Source organism: Physcomitrium patens, chromosome 26, assembly GCF_059467195.1.
Source record: "Physcomitrium patens ecotype Gransden chromosome 26, ASM5946719v1, whole genome shotgun sequence".
In the NCBI taxonomy this organism is placed as follows: Eukaryota; Viridiplantae; Streptophyta; class Bryopsida; order Funariales; family Funariaceae; genus Physcomitrium; species Physcomitrium patens.
In genome coordinates, this window is record NC_143435.1 from 2,374,063 (window position 1) to 2,394,300 (window position 20,238).

Sequence of the window (20,238 nt, forward strand, 5' to 3'; positions counted from 1 at the left end):
CGCCTACTCCTGCAATGATTCCATCGCCGCCTCGCACAGCATCGTCTATGCGCGCTGCCGCCATCGCTGCAAGCCTTGGCGCTCGAACTAATCATCCATCCATACGCATTCATCCATGTCCGAATATCATTCATCTATGATTCATTCCTCTGTACCCGAGTATCATCCGCTCGTGTTTCATCCTTTGAACATCAGTGTACACGTCATTATACGCCGCTGATATATAATTGCCATCCACCACTTCTTATTTCTTTTGAGTTTGTGGTTTTAATTTTTTGAGTTTAATTAAATTTACAATAAATCATTGTTGAGTGTGAATGTTGGTTCTTATTTTTGTGCTTTAATGTGAATATTTTACTACTTTTGGCTTCTTTGGTTAATTTAGTGATGTTGTTTTAGAAATGTCATCCTAGTTTGAACCCTCTGGTTTTCTTTGGACGTTTTGTAGCCAAGTGGTTTCTTGTTGTGAACAGTGTTATTTCTTGGTATTCTTAGAAACATGTAATATTCTAAGTTTTGTAGTGTTATTTTGATGGAAAGAGTATATGTTACTATTTTACTTGATTGGTCTTTTTTAGACTTTTTAAAATATATATTTTTAAAATTTCTCTTAGTGTTATTATTTTTGACTATTTTTTTTTCATTTTTTTCACAAGAATCATAAATCAGAATCAATTTAGATATTTATTTATTTGTTTATTAAATATTAATAAAAACCATGCCATTGGTGACAAAAAAGGAATAAAAGTTTTATTTGTGATTGCTAAGTCAAAAATTGACCACTCCTAAAGAAATGTTCACCAAGAAAAATAATATATATATATATATATATATACATACATACATACATAACAATAGAACCATTTGTGTTTCTTCATTGTAATTGGCAAACATAATTCTTATTTATTACAATATTGTTGATGGTATTTTTGTTTTTTATTTTTATTTTTAGGATATGGTATCTTGATCATATTTCGAGAGTGCATTGTGATAAGGCTGTATTTATTCAATGGATATACTTCTAGATTCTTCAATAATTGTCTTTTAAGATTTGGTAATGGTCATTGCAAATACCACTTTTATTGGAAACTATCTTTTATTGCAACATGAATGGAATCTATGCAAATAATGGACATAATGTGATCCGTCAAAGAAAAGCCAAATGTCCCTTGTAGTCTCTAAATTAACACCTTGCTTCTATAACTTGATTAGTAAGTTGCAAATTGATTAAGTGTGATCTATTGCAAAATCTTTGATATAGAGCAATATTTTGCAACAACATAACAAGACATCCAACTTTTAGCTCTAAGCTAAATAGTTGCAATCCAAATAGATTTAAACTATTCCAATACTTGTTTGGATAATAATTACTATTATTGGTATCATATTCTATAATTCTTATACTTGTACTAAAATAAATAATCTATATTTATTTTTATTTTTAGTATTTATTTATTTATTAATTAAATATTAGACATAAACATCTTATTAGGTGCATTTTTCCATAAAGTGATCTAATTTAAGTATATATATATAATAAATTTTATGTGTGTCTTTAGCACAAGCTAATACAATTTTGTTGACAAGATGTTATTGGAAAGAGTTATATTTATAATCTACATATTTAATTAAAAGTTGATTGTTGCTTTCTTTTGTGCCTTTTTTTTCTTGTCTATATTTTTCTACAACATACAAAATTATTAGACACTTCAATCATTAATTTCTTATCTTTAAATTTTAATGAAAATACCTTATAAAAAAAAAGAACACTAATATATTAAATAAAGTTTATTCTAGCTTTGTACTTTTGTTTTATATTTATTTAGTTTATATCAAAAAATTAACAAATTTACATAGTAATAGGGAAACTCAACATTTGTCTTAGAATACACAAATGCACTGCCATAATATTCTTTAACTATATATAATATGGTTTTTGTTTTGGCTTTCTCAAAGATAATAGTATTATTGTTATCAAACTTACAGTCTACATCCCTTTGATGTTTAAACAATCTCAAAATTATTATAAAAGTATATATAAAATATTTTTCTGTATCTTTCTAAAAATAATTTGGAAAATTTCTTAAGTAGTATGGAAATTCCTTTAAGACTATCTTTTAGGTTCTTCTAAATCTACTTTTACCAGTACAAAGACACTTAAGACCTTTTTAATTCATATTTTATCCTCCACAATGTGAAGCTCATAAATAGGTTCAAATTTAACTTTTTAAGCAGTCCAATGCAATTGAATATATTTTGGTGTATAAAAAAAATTCCATTTATTTATTTCTTTAAATTTTTTAAAGAAATCTCTATTATCTATCCATGTTTACAAATGATTGTTTATTTAAATTAAAATTTATTTAACATTTGAGAAATAAAACGTTTATTTTGATTTTTTTAAAATCAAAGCATATATTATGAAAGTCTACATAATATTGTATAACATTTTAATTTTTTTAAAAATAAATCACATGTATTTTCCAATTCAACATTTTTACTCTTGAAGCTTACAAAATAAAAATAAAACCTCTCAGGCTTGAATTGTGGGCGTTGGACGGACGAATGGTCGACGAACGAGCGGAGGAACGAACGAGCGAACCAATGAAAATAAAAATAAAAATGAATAAATACAAACATATATTTTAAGTACTTGTCACAGTGCTCAGTAAGTTGGATGATCAACATAATTGATTAATCAATATCAACACCTAAATACATAATAAAAAAACTGAAAAACCAATCAAATAAACAAGCCTTAAAAAGTATATTTCTGAATGTGGAGTTTGATTATGTAAATGCTGAAAAATACTCCATCAAGTCAATGAGATTTAAAAAAAAAAGTTTTCATGACTTTAAAGTAAACCTTGGATTTTAACCCTTGTGGTGAAATTTCATAGTCTAGTGAAACACATTTGTTAATATAGCACATCAATATTGATAGCTAAACAGCCACCTAATACCACTTGTGTTCACCTACCTTTTGACTTTTAGGGCAAGTGAAAACTTTAGTGTCCTATATTAAGACCATATGGTACTCCATCAAACTTGAGTTAGGTACAATTTGTCAAATGTCTGTACCACACAACATTGTTATTTCTAATATTAAATTTACAAAAATAGTTAAACAAGAAGTTCATATTTAATAGTATGTGTAAAAACATACACACACACACACACGTATATATATATATATATATATATATATATATAATTAAAATATTGTATGTGTTATAAAAAAAACTGAACTGGTATGGATTGGTGTGATGGGGTTTTAGTCACAAACTCTATCAATAGATTTACAAGTTTATCAGAAAATAATTTCGATTCACTGTGATACAGCTACAAAACAAGTTTTGATAAAATGTTTAATGCGATTTTTTAATAATAAAAAATGGACGTGAGCATAAAATCAGTATAAATATTACCAAAATAAATACGTATATATCAGTATAAATAAAAACCAGTAGCACTGGTATACGTTTGTATGTATGTATGTCAGGTGAAATTTTATACTAATGTTTTAATAGGGTACCAATGATAAGAACTGATATCATGAATAATTTAATGTGAAGAGTTTGTATCTGAATACCCATTTATAAATAAGTGTTAAATAAATGGTTCTTGATATGTTCACTACGCTAATAAGGATACCTCAACACATGTGATGCTGATAATAATAATAATAATAATAATATGTATATAAAAATACGAATTAAAATGTATTTTCTCTAGAAAAAGAAACATTACATGTCATGCCACAAAATATATTTTATTTATAAAGTAAATAATAATAAAATGCTGCAGGATGATCAAATTCTTTGTTACATCTAATACAAACACTTGTGTTCAAATAAAGTTGAAATGATAATTTATACAGACTTGTTTTAACAGGGTTGTTTATTGTTTTAAGTTCCAATTTTATCAGTTGAATGCATAATATGTCATGAAATTTAGATCACGTCCAACAAATTTTTGTTTTGTATTAGGGTATATGTTCCACTGGATGTGGTTATTAATGATAAATACATTAAAATTCATAATGTTTATGAAAATGATGCAATAGGTCTCAAATAGGATTGAATGTGATAAGTTGGACTCATTACTTCACATACAACTAAACCCTTACTCACCAAATAATTAAACAGCATATATTTTTTCTAATGCAAAATTATAAGCTGCATTTTACATTCAACGGTCAATGAGTAATATCTGTTCAATTATTATTGTTATTAATAAAAATCCAGAAATTTTTAATTTAATTTGAAATTATTGAAATTTTTGTAAATACATAATTTTATATTTATGGTGAAACAGAATGATTTTCTGGGACTGATTTTGTTTTGTTTTGTTTTGTTTTGTTTTTTTTTTTTTCATTTAACATACTATAATACTATGTTATAAAACAAAGTAAAACTATGATAACGTTGTTTTCAGACATTGTTGTGGTTGAAGGTGCAACTGAAGACAGAAACACAATTAAAATAAAAGAATGAACAAAGATTGTAATCAACTTATCTACTATTACATTCCTTACATGTTAACATACAAATAATATTTAATTTTATCAAAATTCAAAGATTTAATCAAATTGTATGTCTGTTTGTTGTGCATATTATCTAAAAGTGTGCTTACAACATCTAAAAGAATACAAGTGAAAAATTTCAGCAATGTATATAGGTGTATATATATATATATATACACACACACAAACAGAACATACTTTTAATAATTAAATAGATCATTTGAAACAAACTTGCAGATGCAATGTATCATTGCCTCATTGCTGACTTGGCCATCTATAAGAATGTTGCCATTCTAGAACGTGTTACTTCAAAGAGCATTGTCATTATGCATGATCACTACCTGACTCAGTAGAACTGTGTCAGGCGAAGACTATTGTGACTCAGTTGGTTCAAGGGAAATGATAAACAAGCTGGAATTGTCCACCATTTCCCTCATTGTCTTAAAGTCTTTGAGAATGTGCCTCAAATGTAGGTCAACTGTACAAGAATTTCTTAACATTTTTAAAAAAACATTTAGTGGAAGTGGAAAAGATTGTCACTTCTTCCTAATCTACAGTTTTGTAAACTTTGGTGGGTCCTCATTCTTCTCCAATTTCTTGGCATTCATCATTTATTTTTTTAAAAAAGAAACTATATTAATATTTTTTTAATATTTTAATTTATGATATGTATTGAAATTAGTTGGACCTTTTTCTTTTTACTTTGACATTTTGTATATAACAAATAAATATTTTATAGATGTTCAAACATCACATAGTTGATTGTGAGTTACAAATATTATGGGTTCAAGCTACAAGCACACCTCAAATTGCTATACACACACCCAAGGCTTTTGATTGGTTGCTCTAGACCTCTTTTTTCTTGTCCCATTGCAAGTCATGGACCTTCTCTCTCTCTTGCCTCATTGTTGATCTTAGATTTCATCACTTGTTTTTTTGTCTTAATATTGATCCTTGACCTCTTCCATCTCTTCCTTATTCTAGTGCAAGTTCCAGTCTCTTCTTCTCTATTTTGGACATCTTCTTCATCTTCTTCCTTGTCTTGATTGTAAGACTATGAAGTTGAGAAGGAAGTTTAAGACCTGCACTAGGACAATAAAGAAAGAAAGGAGAGAGAGGAGGTCTAAGAGCTAGATTGGAATAAAAAAGATGGAATCTAGAACAACCAATTAGAGAGATTGGGTGTATGTACAAACATAATTGATGTATGTATGACAATTTGGAATGTGCTTATAGCTTGAGTTATATTATGTATTACAATAAAATTTAAGAAGATTGTGTTTCTTTAAAAGTTCATCATTTTTAAAATAATGAAGCATAAAGAATCTTATTGCATACAATTTTTTCTTCTATAATGATTTATATAGTAGTTTTTAAAGAAAGGGTTTTAAACTATCAAAGAAAATAATAATAAAAAAAATTATAATATATGATTTCTATTGGAAGATAAGACATTTAAATAGGTGATATTTTATATTAATTTATAATAGAAAGGTATTTCTTACATTGACAACCATGCAATAATTCAATGATAATTAATTAACAACTTGTATTGTGTGATGTGATACAATAAAAATGGCTCTAGGAACATTTGGAGACTTTTAGGATAATATTAGATGATATTAAAATAAAAAAATCAAACAAATAAATTAATATATTTATAAAATAAATTAAAATAAAACAAAGTCATGGAATGGTTGAATTTACTTCTTTGCATGCATGAGTCATCTATGGAAGTATTTTGGAAACTACAAGATAGTTTGACTTTTGTTAGAATTTTATTGCTAGGAAATTTTATATAATAACAAATTGATAGGATGGTTATACATGAACACAAGTAATTTAAGTATTGTTTAATAATTAATGATAATAAGATGATTTCAAGAAGTTGTAAAATTATAATAGATGATTATTATATTGTAATACTACTAATTATGACTAAGCTTGCAATTGAATATGTATCACTGTAAGGATTTGAATACATCTCAAATCATTGTATTGATTTTTATAGGAAATAACAAGTACTATTAGAAAATTAATAGCTTATGTTATATAAGGTTACAAGAAATAATATCTGAATATTGTTTGGATATTAAACTTAAAGATTATATTAAAAATAACAATTAGATACCAATTTTATAGACTATTTTCTAAGAATGTTGTTTGGATAATAATTTTGGAAGAAAAAATTACCAATTCATAATAAATTTTAAAACTTAATGGTAACTTCAAAAAGAATTAAAATTATATTGAAGCCATTGAATTTTAGATTGACAAGAGAAAGAAATTAACAAATAAATAAATATATAACAAATAAGAATCTAAAATATCTAAAAATTAAATTAATTATATGATTAGATTTTTTAAATATATATATATATATATATTAAAATAATTATAATCTTCTTATTAATATATATATATATATATATATATATAAAGAGAGAAAGATGGATGATTGGTTTCTATAAATATTAAAAAAATATCTTAATTATATATATATATATAGTCTTTAATATAAAAATACTTAATAATATAAATAGAGAGTTGTTAAAGCTATATTCTAATGTTGTTAAAGTCATATCTTTCTTTTCTATTTCATGATTGATTTTGTCCATTCTTCATCGCCTTCTCTTGTTTCCAATCTCTTATCTTTGTTCTCCTCCGTTGTTCCATGTCCCATGTTCATTGTTATTGTCTCAGTTTTCTATTCCTATTTCCTATTCTCTTCCCATGTTCAGTACCTCCCATTCTAAATTCATCTCCTATTCCCATTTTTGTTTCTTGTTTCTTGTCTCCAAATGTTCTTTACATGTAATTAGCATAAACTAATACACTTTGTATTTGACTCTTCTTAATCCCATGCATTATAATATATTGATTGGTTCCATTTTCACATTCCAATCTAAGATGTTATGACTCCTTGGCCTACATTGCAAATTCATCATATAATTCCTCCAAGTTTATTAGAAATTTCACCTAAGCTTTCAATAGAGATCAAGTGCAATGGCAATCTTAGTAGTAGTTGCCAAGCAAAGCTTGAACAATCTTTGCAAATACTTCTTCTCAGCTCACATTATGAAAAATGAGAGAATGACTTAATAATATCAAGGCCATTGTTTCCTTGCCAAATTGGTTACTAGCTCTTGGGATTCCTTGCAATGTTACCCACATTGCCAAAAGATCAACTCTCTTTTTCAATTGCTCGCCACTAAAAATTGGTAGCAAGACTTACAATCATTGATAGTCCTTTCCATGACTTCCTTAGAAGGTTGCATCACCAAGAAATTAATCCTCATTTCTCATTAATCTAAGTGATATACAATAGAAGTATCCAAATAACCCTAATAGTATCGAGATATCTCCCCACGAAAGTTGGTATTAGGCTCACAAGAGGCAACAAGCAATTGATATAAGAAATGAGTGACAAAAATGGGAACAAGAACAAGTTTGAGATGGGAGACAAGGAATGAGGGAGGAGAATAAGGATATTGCACATGAACATGGACAAGGAACTAAGGATGTAAATAGAAACATGGAATTGGAAACAAGAGACAAAGACATAGAATCCACAAAATCAATGATGAAATGGCAAGGAGATGTGGCATTAACCATGTTGGAGCGTGCTTTAAACACTTCTTGTAAATAGCAACTAATATTTGACCCAAAGTAATGTATTAATGTTAGAACAAAAATATAAAAATCCGAATCAATCCAAAGTTATAAAGACCCATCATTATGGCATGATTCCCATGATTACATTCCAAAGCATCTTTTGAACACCAATCATATGAAACAATAACATCAGCAAAAAGACATTTAGAAAGTAATCTGAATACAAAAAGAAGCATTTGATTATGTGGACCACAAATTCCGATAAAAATCGCATTTCTACAAGTATTCATGGCACAATTGTAGGCGTTTATTAAGTTTCAGTTTTTTTTTTACGTTATTTGGAAAATACCTTGATAGATGCAATAGATGCATCACGCTGATCACATTTTTGAGTCAAAAGAATAAAGATAAAAATATAATGTAACGTAAAAAGCTAAATATGATGGGTCCCATAAAATGACCCCATATTTGTTAAAACGTGACAACTGTTCGCATCTGACAGATGAAAGTGAATGAGTATCTGTTCGTCTATGTTAACGAAAGTACTGTTGGATGGATGTACAGACACTTATAAAATTATTAGTTAGATACAATATTCGAAACAACTTCTATGTTTGTGCGTTTCATAAAATTTTATGTAAAGTTTTTGGATTCTCTTTTAAAGAATCGATTAAAAATCTCTAACAAGACAGCATACAACAAAAATGGAAATTGTGTGTTGGAAGGAAGTCATTACCAAAACGAGATCCCAAATTTGTATTCTAGTTCATCCTAGTATCCTAGATTAAACTCAACTAACGATGTGTTGAACGCGTAATACAAATTATTCCATCTTCCATTATGCTATCAGTATAAAAGGTAGCCTGCTGGCTACAATGGGGGAAGAATTGCAGTATGTGAATAAGATTGTTTCTCTAGGAATTGAGTCCCTTCGTATGAGTGTCATGTCGGTAAGATGGGGTAGGAAAGAAGAGCTAGGTCAGATGCCGTTATAGAGAGCAGAGAACGCTCTTGCCGACAATCTCTTGTAAATATCTGTTGCATGTATGTACCATGATGCTCCAATTGTTTGTAGAGTTTTTCTAGTGTGCTTGCAGAGAGATTTGTAAATCATGTGTACAGAGAGAAGTTTGAGCTTTGGATTGGTTCACGACATGTTCTAGTTTTGCAGTATGAAATAACGTGAGCTGCTTGTCTATAGGTTTCAACTATATTCACATTGGGATCCACGTCTGTCTAGATGAGAGTAGTCCGTAAAACATGCTTAATACTCTAAGTTTCCTTGTTGAATGGGTCACCTCGCAATTTAAAGATTATTTTCCGAGCTGGGGTGAAGTTGGGTTGTGTCGAAAGGGTTTGGAAGCAAATCGAACGGGAAACTCAATTGCCGAAGGTCCATTTACTCGAAATGAAGTTAGCCGGATCACCACTGATGAGAAGGACCGCAGCAATAATGGCGCACTCGTGGTCAAGGAGGTTGCCATGGATATCGGCAATGTTGAGGATACATTGTCATATGGGAATGTATCATACGAGATTTCGGAAGATCCATTTTGTGTGAGTGATGATGGGAAGTGCACTCAATACCAACATCCGTCGAAGCACTTCGGCACCGAAGCTGCAACCACGATGCCCAACGAAACCATTTCTACTGTTGTTGTTCCGTCTGGGATGATGCCTCTACGAGAACTAGATGAAGAGGTATTCAGTCACATCGAGCCAATGCACGAACTCATCAAATTGCGCCTTGTCAGCAGAACGTGGAAAGAAGCAATCTCAAGCCGCTCATTTTTTGAGAAGCGACTCAGAGTTCTGGGAAGGACGACGGAGGGCACCTTCGGTCCGAGCTTTTTCACAACTGACGATTCTGGCGATTGGCATTGGCTTGGTTTCAACAGAGACCTGAACAAATGGGTCACACTGCCGTCGCTGAACTTTGCGAGGAATCTATTGCCGTCGCTAGATCCCGACATCTTCAAAGACCACATGGTGGCAGCGGCAGACGGCCTCTTGTGCATAAACGTCGCGAATTCTCCGAGTCCACAGAAGCTGGTCATCTGCAACCCACTAACCCAGAAGGTAAAAGCACTTCCACCGATGAATTTCCCTAGACAGCCAGTACTCATGCACCTCCAATCAGTCGACAAAGTCCACTACAAAGTCGTGGTAGCCGGAAGCGCTGCAATTGGAACCGAGGAGCTCTCCCTCATAACAGAGGAGTACTCATCCCGAACCGGAACATGGACTCGTCCAAGCAACTCTGATCTCCGCTGCGCTCGTTTTGGCCTGAACGAATACCACAACGGCGCAACCTACAAAGCCGGGGACAAAGAGTATCTGTTGTGCGTGGCCATTCTGAGCTCGGGCATGAGAGGCATCCTGGTGTATGATCTTGAGCTGCACACATGGTTCCAAGACGCAAGCTCGCAATCCGAGATACCACTGGTGATGGTCGGCGACACTGAAACTGACGCAGCAGTGAATCTGGCCACCACCCAGCTTGTGGAATGTGCAGGTAAAGTGTATGTGTTTACTGAGCAAGAGGTGGGTCGAGACGTTTTCTTGTGCATTCATGAGTTTCAATGGACAGGGTCGATGGCGCTGTGGAGCGAGGTGATGAAGAGGAAGAGGCTGGCAGGGCGGGGATTGTCTTCATACCCGGAGAACACATGCGTGGCTCTGAGTGAGCATGAACTGTGTCTTTTCAACACAGTGGAGCACACAATGGAGCTTGTGGATGTGAGGAATTCTCCTGCTCGCCTGCTGCCCCTTAACGTCCCTTCTCCTTTATTTGCTTCACCCAGCTCCTCCTCCTCATTCTGCTTCCCCACTGGACGATGCCGCTTTCACACCCTCAACCCCATTAACTTCACTTTCCAGCCTACCTTTGGACGCCACGTGTGAATACTTTGCCTACGTGGAGCAATAAAAATTAAATGGGCACTGGAAAAATTAGAGCTTTATGCTTCTCAATTGTTCATACTTGAATTTTTTGTGAAACATAAGAGAGAGAGAGAGAGAGAGAGAGTGGTAATTCTTTGGGCTATTCATTTTTCTTTTAGTACTAGCATCGTGAGGGCCACTATCGGCATTTTGTTGTTGGATTTTAGTTGACAACTTGCCATCGTTTAGTAGTTTGAGGTTGTAGTTTGCTCATCATTAGCTTCAATTGATTATAAATTAATTTGTCTCTGGGTATATATATATATATATATATGTATATGGTTGGTGTTCTTTTAGTTAGCAATAGTTGACAAAATGTAAATATACTGTTTATTGGTAAAAAGTGTGAAGTTATATATAACAACTTCTGTTTTATTCTATTGATTGTGTATGTGTACATGTGCATACATATGTATATGACTTTGGTCTTGCATTGGTCTATCAAGTTGTTTATGTTTACTTATTATCATAAACGGAATTTATCTACAATATGGATAGAATAATTAAGCGACAAACTTTGGAAGCTCCATTACTTGCATTGGGTAGATTTACAAGAAAATAGTGATTATTATGAAGGGTGTAAGAATGTGATTAAAGTCTTTTAACATAGTCACTATTTTATCTTTGAGTACTTTCAAGTCTTTAGATAATAAAATATTGGATGTGTTTGATATAAAAAAGATGCATCTTTTTACTTTTCAGTTTAAAAATACGTATAATCATGTTTCAACAATTTAAACATTGTTTAATCTCACACAACTAATCTTTTAAAACTGTAATCACAAAAAATTTGATTGATGTAGAAATGCTATTCTAAATTAAAATTTATTTAAAAAAATTGAAAAACATTATATTTTAATATTGGAATTATACTAATATTTTCTTAATACAAAACATAATAAAAATTAGAAACGCACAAGGTGTTGCAAGGAAAGTTGAAATGACAACAAAAGTTACATCTTATGTATAAATAATAAAAGAATGAAATAATAGAGTTATTGTAACCCCAAAGGAAAATTGCACAAATAGTTATACTGTTTGTAAATATAAAAAACGATTCAATTTTCATAACTTCCAAGTTGCAGTCAAACAATTCACACCTTATTGGAATCCAACAAAAATGATTGTTGTTCACAAACTATTTACTTCACACGAATCGTTGTTAAATTCAACCCAATAATGCTGAAAACACTATTAAAACCACATTTTCATGTCTTTATATTTATAAAATAATGAAAACTCTTGAACGTATTCCTGTAACACATATTCGGCATGTAACACATTTATTGAGGAGACGGAATAATTTCTGGACGAGTCTACTTCTTTTTCAAGTGAGGAAATTCCTTCAACCACTCGTATTCATATGCGAATACTAGCAGTCTGTATTAAGTCGGTACCCTCGGGGACCGAATCTTAGTTCATTAACCTGATCCAAAAGAAATATGCTTAACCAGTTGTTGCATAAGTTACGTGGATATCCACGAGGGGCAGGGCTCAGGGTGATTCAGCTATTAAGCTACTAAGATTTGGCGGTGAAGCACTGTGTAGCCAACACGTCGTCGGATTCAAGCTTTTTCACTTAATGTGCCGCTACCGAGGAGCCCCATTATCTTAGTAAAACTGGAGTATCTCAGTTGACTTACCGATGATTCCACTGCAACTGTGGAGGGATTCTGAGACACTATTGAGAGAGAGAGAACCATGCTCATGCATATGCCCTGCACGTAAAACGAGGAAGTAAGTCTGGGGGAGTCGATGGCACTTGTGGTGCTTGGGGTGCGTGTTGGTACTTTGGCGAACAAACAGTAGCGTGAAAACCTCGCCAGCCACGATGAATACACATGTCTCACGTCAGAAGACACTAATGAAAAGTGGGTCACTCTCAAAAAAGGAATATTCAGTGAGGTTAAGCCGCAAGGATAGGGTGCTTTGGACCTTTATGTTTTGCTTGGCTCCACAAGGAAGGCGTGGAGTGCGAGCAAGCACAAGTTGAGATATGGGGAATGATAAAAATCCGTGAAGGGAAATCGCTTGCTTCTAAACAAGGCAATGCTCATCATGTTTTTGTTTTTGTTTTTTTTTTACGCTTGACCAGCACATCATGTTGATGCAGACTCGGGAACCGTATTTGCAGGAATAGCGGTTTCTGATCACAATTCATGTACAGTGAGTGCTCGGGTGTAGCGCAGACAGTGGCACGGTGAGCTCGTCTAATGGCTTTGCACGCTGCGACCGTACTCCTGTATCCAGTTTCCAGCACCAGTTGCGTTTCACATTCACCTCGTTTTAGGTTTGGTGTTTCTGATCACTTGTCAGTGTGTAACCGGCCACGACGGTGGCGTCTGTTTGTGACGTGCGCACAATCCTCCAAGATTCGAGGTGATCAGCCTTTCCCGATTGTTTCGTATGGATTGGCAACCTGACGTATTGCGAAACTTCCATGTGTTGGTTGACTGTGTGACTGTGCGATTGTCTTCCTTTTCACAGTTCAGTATGTGAATCTCGGTGCGCCTGGGACGACACCGAGTGGGGAAACCTTGGGGAGTCTTGATGACAACAATCGATTTCCCAGCGCATCGGTCAGAAACAAACGGGATGATAGAGAGAGGCAACGAATTGCGCTGGCAGACCATCTCCTTGTTCTCGTTCATGGCATCAATGCAGGGTTTGTGTTTCGAAATTCTTTCCGATGTGGGTGTAAATTTGAACATCACCAATTTGTCAGTATAATTCTTGTGTCGCCCATGACGGGCTAGGCACCGTTTCAAGAACTTCAAGCACATCCAATTCATACCTTGTAGTTCTTTTTTTTTTTTTTTTTTTTTTTTTTTTCGCAGGCCCAGGGATTGGGATGACGTGAAAGAAGTCTTGCAAAGTGAACTCGGGAGCAAATTTTTGATCCATGGTTGGTTCTTCTTCCGCTTCTTCTAGTCGTAGAGTTTCTAGTAGAGCATAGAGCTTTTGGACTGTGGTTGATTGGAAGCAGTTGTCACCGATCACTCTAACATGATTCTTTGCTTTAGCAATGCAGCAAGCAGCTCCAACCCTACATTTCAGACATTCGTTGGAGTAGATTTAGCTGGCAAGCGCTTGGCGGATGAGGTAAACTGCCACGGACTCGAGTTCTTTTAGAACCCTAAATCGATATGCACATTTGGATTCTTTGGAAACATTAAGTAGCACCGTAGATCGGTTACGCAGCAGTCTTATAAATGGATGGAAGTGGAACATTTACACCAGTAAGACTGTAAGACCTAATTAGTTTTTCTACATTGCTCGTTTGCTCTGCAGGTTCGGCAGATCGTATGGACGAATCCAGGATTGAAACGGATTTCCTTTGTGGCTCACTCGCTGGGAGGTCTATTCCAACGATATGCTATTGCGAATCTCTACAACGCTAGAGACTCAACAATCGCTGGTCTGGAGCCCGTGCAATTTGTAACAATCGCTACTCCGCACCTGGGTATGCGAGGGAGCAAGTCGGTACGTTGCTGTCTCTTATTTCCGCGTTAGTATCTAATTCAGAGCAGGAAGCCAAAAAATAATTGTTTCGCCAACCTGGGTGAAGTGTTTGATCGGATTGCACGCTCATGTTTAGTTCACTTCAAATGGTTGTCCTAAACCCTAAACCCTAAACCTGGCCGATGAGCCATATTAGGTTATTTGTGAGCACTTTAGGTTTCAGTAGTGAATGGCGCAATTTCCCCTCTTCAAACCCATTGTGTGCAGCGTGATTGTAACCCAGCAGACTGCCACAGCTACCGATGGCTTTTGGGGTGACTGTTCTCGAGGAGCTTGCAGCAATTTTCACTGTTGGTAGGACAGCGCGTCAGCTCTTTCTCTCGGACGGAGAGCTGAATGAGCCCCCGCTTTTATTACGGATGGCTACTGATTGCAGCGACGGTTGTTTCATGTAAGCCTCGTGATCATCTCATGTCGCCAACAGATGGCTATGGACGAATGGTACACACTCTTGATTGTCTGATTGTGCTCAAATCTATGCAAATTGCAGATCGGCACTTCGAGCTTTCAAAATGCGAGTGGCATATGCGAATGTCGATTACGATCGTATCCTTTTTCGTCTAACAAGATCTGGCGACTATTCCAGAGCGCTCTGCACTTTATTTGAAGAAATCAGTCTCCTTGTCACCTGATACTTATGATTTAAATTTTAAGTTTTGCAATTCAAACAAACTTTGGCCGTTTGCTTAACTGGTTTCTTCAGAGATGGTGGGTTGGCGGACATCGTCTATACGAAGAGAGACTGAGCTTACAACTGTAGATTTTTTACCCTCTGCTTCTGTGTTCAATGTTCTTGGGAAATTATTCTGCGACACAAAGTATTTGAATTTTCAAGTGTTGAATCGACAGAAACACACAGTGACCACTCATGACTAGTATCTTGATTCGTTCGCGATCTTTCTGTAAAAGTGAGCAAGGCAGATTGTATCCTAAACACGCCTATTTTTCTCCTTTGATTGATTATGCAGCCACCCAATAGATCGTTAGACGGCTACCAACACATCGTAAGTGAAACACTCTGCCCTGCAGTGGAGATCTCGAAAACAAGGTTGCAGTCGCACAATGTAAAGAAGGACGCCGTTCTTCAACTCTCACTGCCCCTCTCTTACCAGAAAACTGTTGAAGGTAAGTCAGTCACTCTCCTGTGTTGCACTCCTTTCGCTTCAAAACCAATGCAGTTTGTGGAGTTGTTCCCTCTTCATGTTGATTTCGCTGATAGAAGCAAGTTTGCTCTTCTGGAGCAGAGGAGATGATTCGAGGCCTGCAGCAAATGTCGTGGAAGAAGGTCGACATGAACTTCCACTCGGCCACAATTCCATTTCTCGCCCACAACCATTTCCATGTATGTCATTTCTCACCTTCCGTTGCAGGTTTCGTTTCCGTCTACAGACGATGTTGCGAAGCCTTCTCATAGATGGCAAATGAATACCTCTTCCTTCACAACAAATACAAGAGCAATCTGGTGGTCTGAAATTGTTGGTTTAGGCACTGCAACTCTGTTGGTGGCAGTCTACAGGTGAGAACTTGCAAGCATTAAGTGATGGTTTTGCTGTGGTTGTTGGTACCAGGTGAAGTATGTGTGGCCTGTGCAATTTGAGGGAGCTGGTTTGATTGCACATATCAAGGATTCGATCAAGCGACTTGATCTTGGACATGTTGTGGATATGGCCCTGGAGAATGGCATCTAGAAAATTGTACACTATATGGACCCACAAACTCATGTAACAATGGCTTTCTTCAATGAATCCTTTAGTTGGGTCTTTTAATGCTTCATGGCTTGTTTTCTGAGCCCTGAATGTATTTTAAGTGCTGGTATTGTGTGCTCTAGGTTTATGTGGAGTTAATGGAGTGTTCAATATTGTGGATAAGAAAGTAGAAAAAATAGGCCATTGATCTCATTAATTGTCAGTTTTAATATTTGTGTTTAACAAGGTGCTTGGTATAGTTTCTTTGGTGTAATATTTTACCTTTCTAGGTTTGTTTGATTTAATTGATTTTTTTAACCAATCCTGTTTTGTACATACTTGGGACATTCCAACCATCAAAGAGTGTTTTAGTTTTACATCAAACGGAAGCTAATTGAATATGTGGAAAACCTCAAATTCTGTTCACAAACATTGCAAGTATTAATATTAAGAATTTTGGGCAGATATCACACATGGCCCTGAACTTTCTCGAAATATCAAGAATACCCCTCAAGTTTTGATAATTGCAAAAATGCCCCTCGGAGTGATAACCTGTCTTCTTCCTGTTTATTTTTAGTCTGAACTGGGACCCGTCTGGGCCCCGCGCGAACAGGACGCCCCCTCCCGCGCTGCAGTCGCAGAGTTCTCCCAAACCACGTCCAACTACATTTGAAACAAATCCAAACACCAGAGTCCCCTGTCAGGCTTCCACACGATCAAGCAAGGCAGGCAAGAGTGGCGCCGCTGCTCTGAGCATATAAACTTGAGCGTAGAGATCAAATTTGTTCACAGCAAAAACAATCAGTGCTAGGATTAGCGCGAACGAGATGACGACGACACCCGCTGGTCCCTTTGCTCGAGTCTCCTCAGCTGCGATCTTGTGTCTGCATCCTGCTTACAACAAAGTCCAAAAATGGGTTATAATTAATGCGATTGTGCAACGCTTCACTTCGTGGGCACCCAATCGGAGCATATTGAATGAGTCTGGATCTCCGCCCACCCCCACGTATGCTCATTGGGACCCCCACGGTCATGAATAGCAAAGTATATTGTTACCACTCCTATCCTAAAATAGTAGGTAGGTCCCTGCATTGATCCAGAGTTGTGTTATTACTTCCACTACTTAGGACACAATTCCCATATGTAAACATTTGCCTACATGTGTCTATGATCTTGCCATACACCAAACCCAACACCCATGTCTTGCCGTACAACAACCCAACACACAAATGCTCTAGAATTGATTTATATTATTCTTGTTTTCCACATGAGCATATTCAAACTTAGAATTGTTTTCCGAGTCTCCAGAAGTATTCCTGAGCAAAAAAGAATATGCAATTCCGGGAACAGTGGTGTACAAAGAAATACCAGAATTGTCAATACCAGAATTTTATTATTCAAGATCAGGAATAATCTGGGCACAGATGGGCCTAAAAGGGCACGGTTCCATTGGCGATTCACTTCAACAATATGCTGCGTTTCAAGAGCCCTCTTCCTCGGTCTCTATCTCTGTCTCATGGCTCCTTTCTCTGGTTTGGGCTTCTCTCTGTTTGCTCCAATTAACTGCTCCATTGATTTATTGTACGCCACTACCATGAGAAGTGTAGAGTTTTCGCCTCGAGCCTTTTCTTGCGAATGGGACATCGACGGAGGCTTGGGAGATCCTCTGACCATTGGTCAGCCTATGGACATCCATCATATTCCAGATCAACAATGACGGAGTGATTTCTATTTACCTTGCTGGCGCTGCGATTATGAAAGTCTTGTTCCTGCTGTTCAACGGCTTCAACTCTGGTATCGAAAATCGTCTACTTATTGTAGTTGACCCGTTTGTAACAAATCCACCTGGCTAATCAATTTGCTCGTGCAAACACAGGTAGACTAGAACGCTGTTTAGTGTTACCGGTGATCCTGGCAGTGTGAGCATAGCCAGATTACGGTGTGTTGCATGACAGTAACTGTATTCCGAACTTTGCAAATAAACAAGCAGCGATTTACTCGAAGAAGAGTATTTGATGGCGACAGAGATTGTGTGTTGTTCTGAGCTCAATTATCATCAAAGTATGGTGCTAACTTTGTCCTTGTATCAGTTTCATGGTGGCATTTCACTGCCAGTGACGCCCCTTTTGTCTTCTGTAAGCATTGTTGATTACGTGTCTTTCCTCGCTCTGTGTAGCCCTTTAAGTTGAATGAAAATGAAGTTAGATTGTAAACAATACTACCATTGATATTCAATGAATTGGGTTAATGGCATAATTTCATGCAAGATCTTTTCACTTTAGTTTATCTTGGTCTTTGAATTTGAATAAATTGTTTGAGATTACTCTCCAAATTTTTAAGATAATTTTTTATGGACTTTTATCCCAAGGTGTTGAGGTATTTTGATGTAAGTAAATGCAAATTTTATTTTTCCAATTTTTTTAATTGATTATTACTTCTCCAAATAATTTGATAAAAAAAAAATGCTTTGATGTTGAAAAATAAATAAGCTGTCAAATAATAGATATATATATATATATATATATATACACACATACATACATAGATGATTAATTTTTTAAAAACTTTATGCTACTTTTATTGATTAAATGATAAAAATCATCTACCTTCACCAATATCTATAATTTTATAATTAAATAAATAAAAGTATAGAAAAGATGTGGTTAAGGAGAATGTATAGTAAAAAAATAAAAAATAAAAAATAAAAACATCTACACTAAAAAAACTTTAAAAAACATATGGTTTACCAATTAAATTATAAAGACCAAATTATATAAGAAACTTCACAATACAAAGAATCTTACATAAAACATTAAGGTATAGGATCCTTTATATCATAAATCTATCTTTTATTTATCTCAATTCTTTCTTTTTGTGATATAAGTTTTTGTATTGCACAGTATCTATATATCACAAGATACCATTTATATTGCATGTAATGCAAATGGTATCTATATAGAAAAATAATATCTTTTTGCAAATGATATCCAAATTTTTATTAAAGTGATCCATGCATTATCTAAATTTTGCACATAGATAGTACAAATCTTCTTCATTATTAAGACCATAATCTATATTTTAATAAAGAGAATCATCATTTTAGATATAGTTCTCAATGGTTTTTAAGAATTTTAAATGACTAGTAATAATGTCTTTCTATTGCTCTTCTTCTACTTGTCCTATAATTATATGTATATTTAATTTATTTCTTCAATTTATTTTAATATATACTCCTTTTTAGATTATGTATAGTAGATAAAAGAGAAGAAATTATATATTCTATAATTTTTTTGCATTTTTCAATAGAAAGTAAGGAATATATGTGTGCACCACTAGAAGGATATTTTGAAAGTATAGAAGAAATAAAACGTATTGTTGATAAATTTATGCACAATCAAGGCTATATTGTATACAAACAATGCTTTAAGAAGTGTATGGAGAAATTCAATCCATTTGTATAGATGTTGATAGGGATTTAGCATTAATACATGCCATTGAATTAATATTTTCTACTTCAAACATATTACTTTGCATTTGGCATATACAAAAAAATATATTAGCAAATTATAAAAACACTTTTCAAATAAAGTAGAATTAAGATGGTCTTCATTCCTTGTAGATTGGACCACTATGATTAGTGCATGTTTTGTAGAGCTTTTTGATTTGGAGTGAAATAATCTTTGCAAAAAGTACATTCTTATTGTTGCTCATGAAACTATTGAGTACTTAAAGAATACTTAGATACCACACAAGAAGAGATTTGTTAAAGCTTAAATAAAGAATCTACTTCACCTCCAAAGTATTATTACATCATAAGTAGAGGATCAACATTCAATATTAAAGTCCTATTTAAAAATTTCCACCAAAGATCTTAGATAAGTTCAAATTTCTATCTCTTACTTTTTTGAGAATACAACAAGAGAATTGAAGGCTCAAGAAAATTTTAAA

The 20,238-nt window shown here is 34.3% G+C and overlaps 1 protein-coding gene across 2 annotated transcripts; it reads left to right on the forward strand.

Moving 5' to 3' along the window:
* Positions 1-13,112: 13,112 nt before the first annotated feature.
* LOC112277654 (uncharacterized) lies at positions 13,113-16,376 on the forward strand. Of its 2 annotated transcripts, XM_090248040.1 has the most exons (12): positions 13,113-13,129; positions 13,218-13,462; positions 13,571-13,748; positions 13,921-13,988; positions 14,115-14,185; positions 14,375-14,566; positions 14,842-14,996; positions 15,096-15,151; positions 15,309-15,361; positions 15,574-15,730; positions 15,850-15,947; positions 16,174-16,376. In XM_090248040.1, the coding sequence occupies exons 2-12, from the start codon at positions 13,297-13,299 to the stop codon at positions 16,291-16,293; spliced, it is 1,314 nt and encodes a 437-aa protein (XP_090104166.1). In that variant the 5' UTR covers positions 13,113-13,129; positions 13,218-13,296; the 3' UTR covers positions 16,294-16,376. The 2 variants fall into 2 exon arrangements, with proteins under 2 accessions (XP_090104166.1, XP_024365990.1); XM_024510222.3 differs by lacking the exon at positions 13,113-13,129 and having other exon boundaries at positions 13,135-13,345.
* The last annotated feature ends 3,862 nt before the right edge of the window (positions 16,377-20,238 follow it).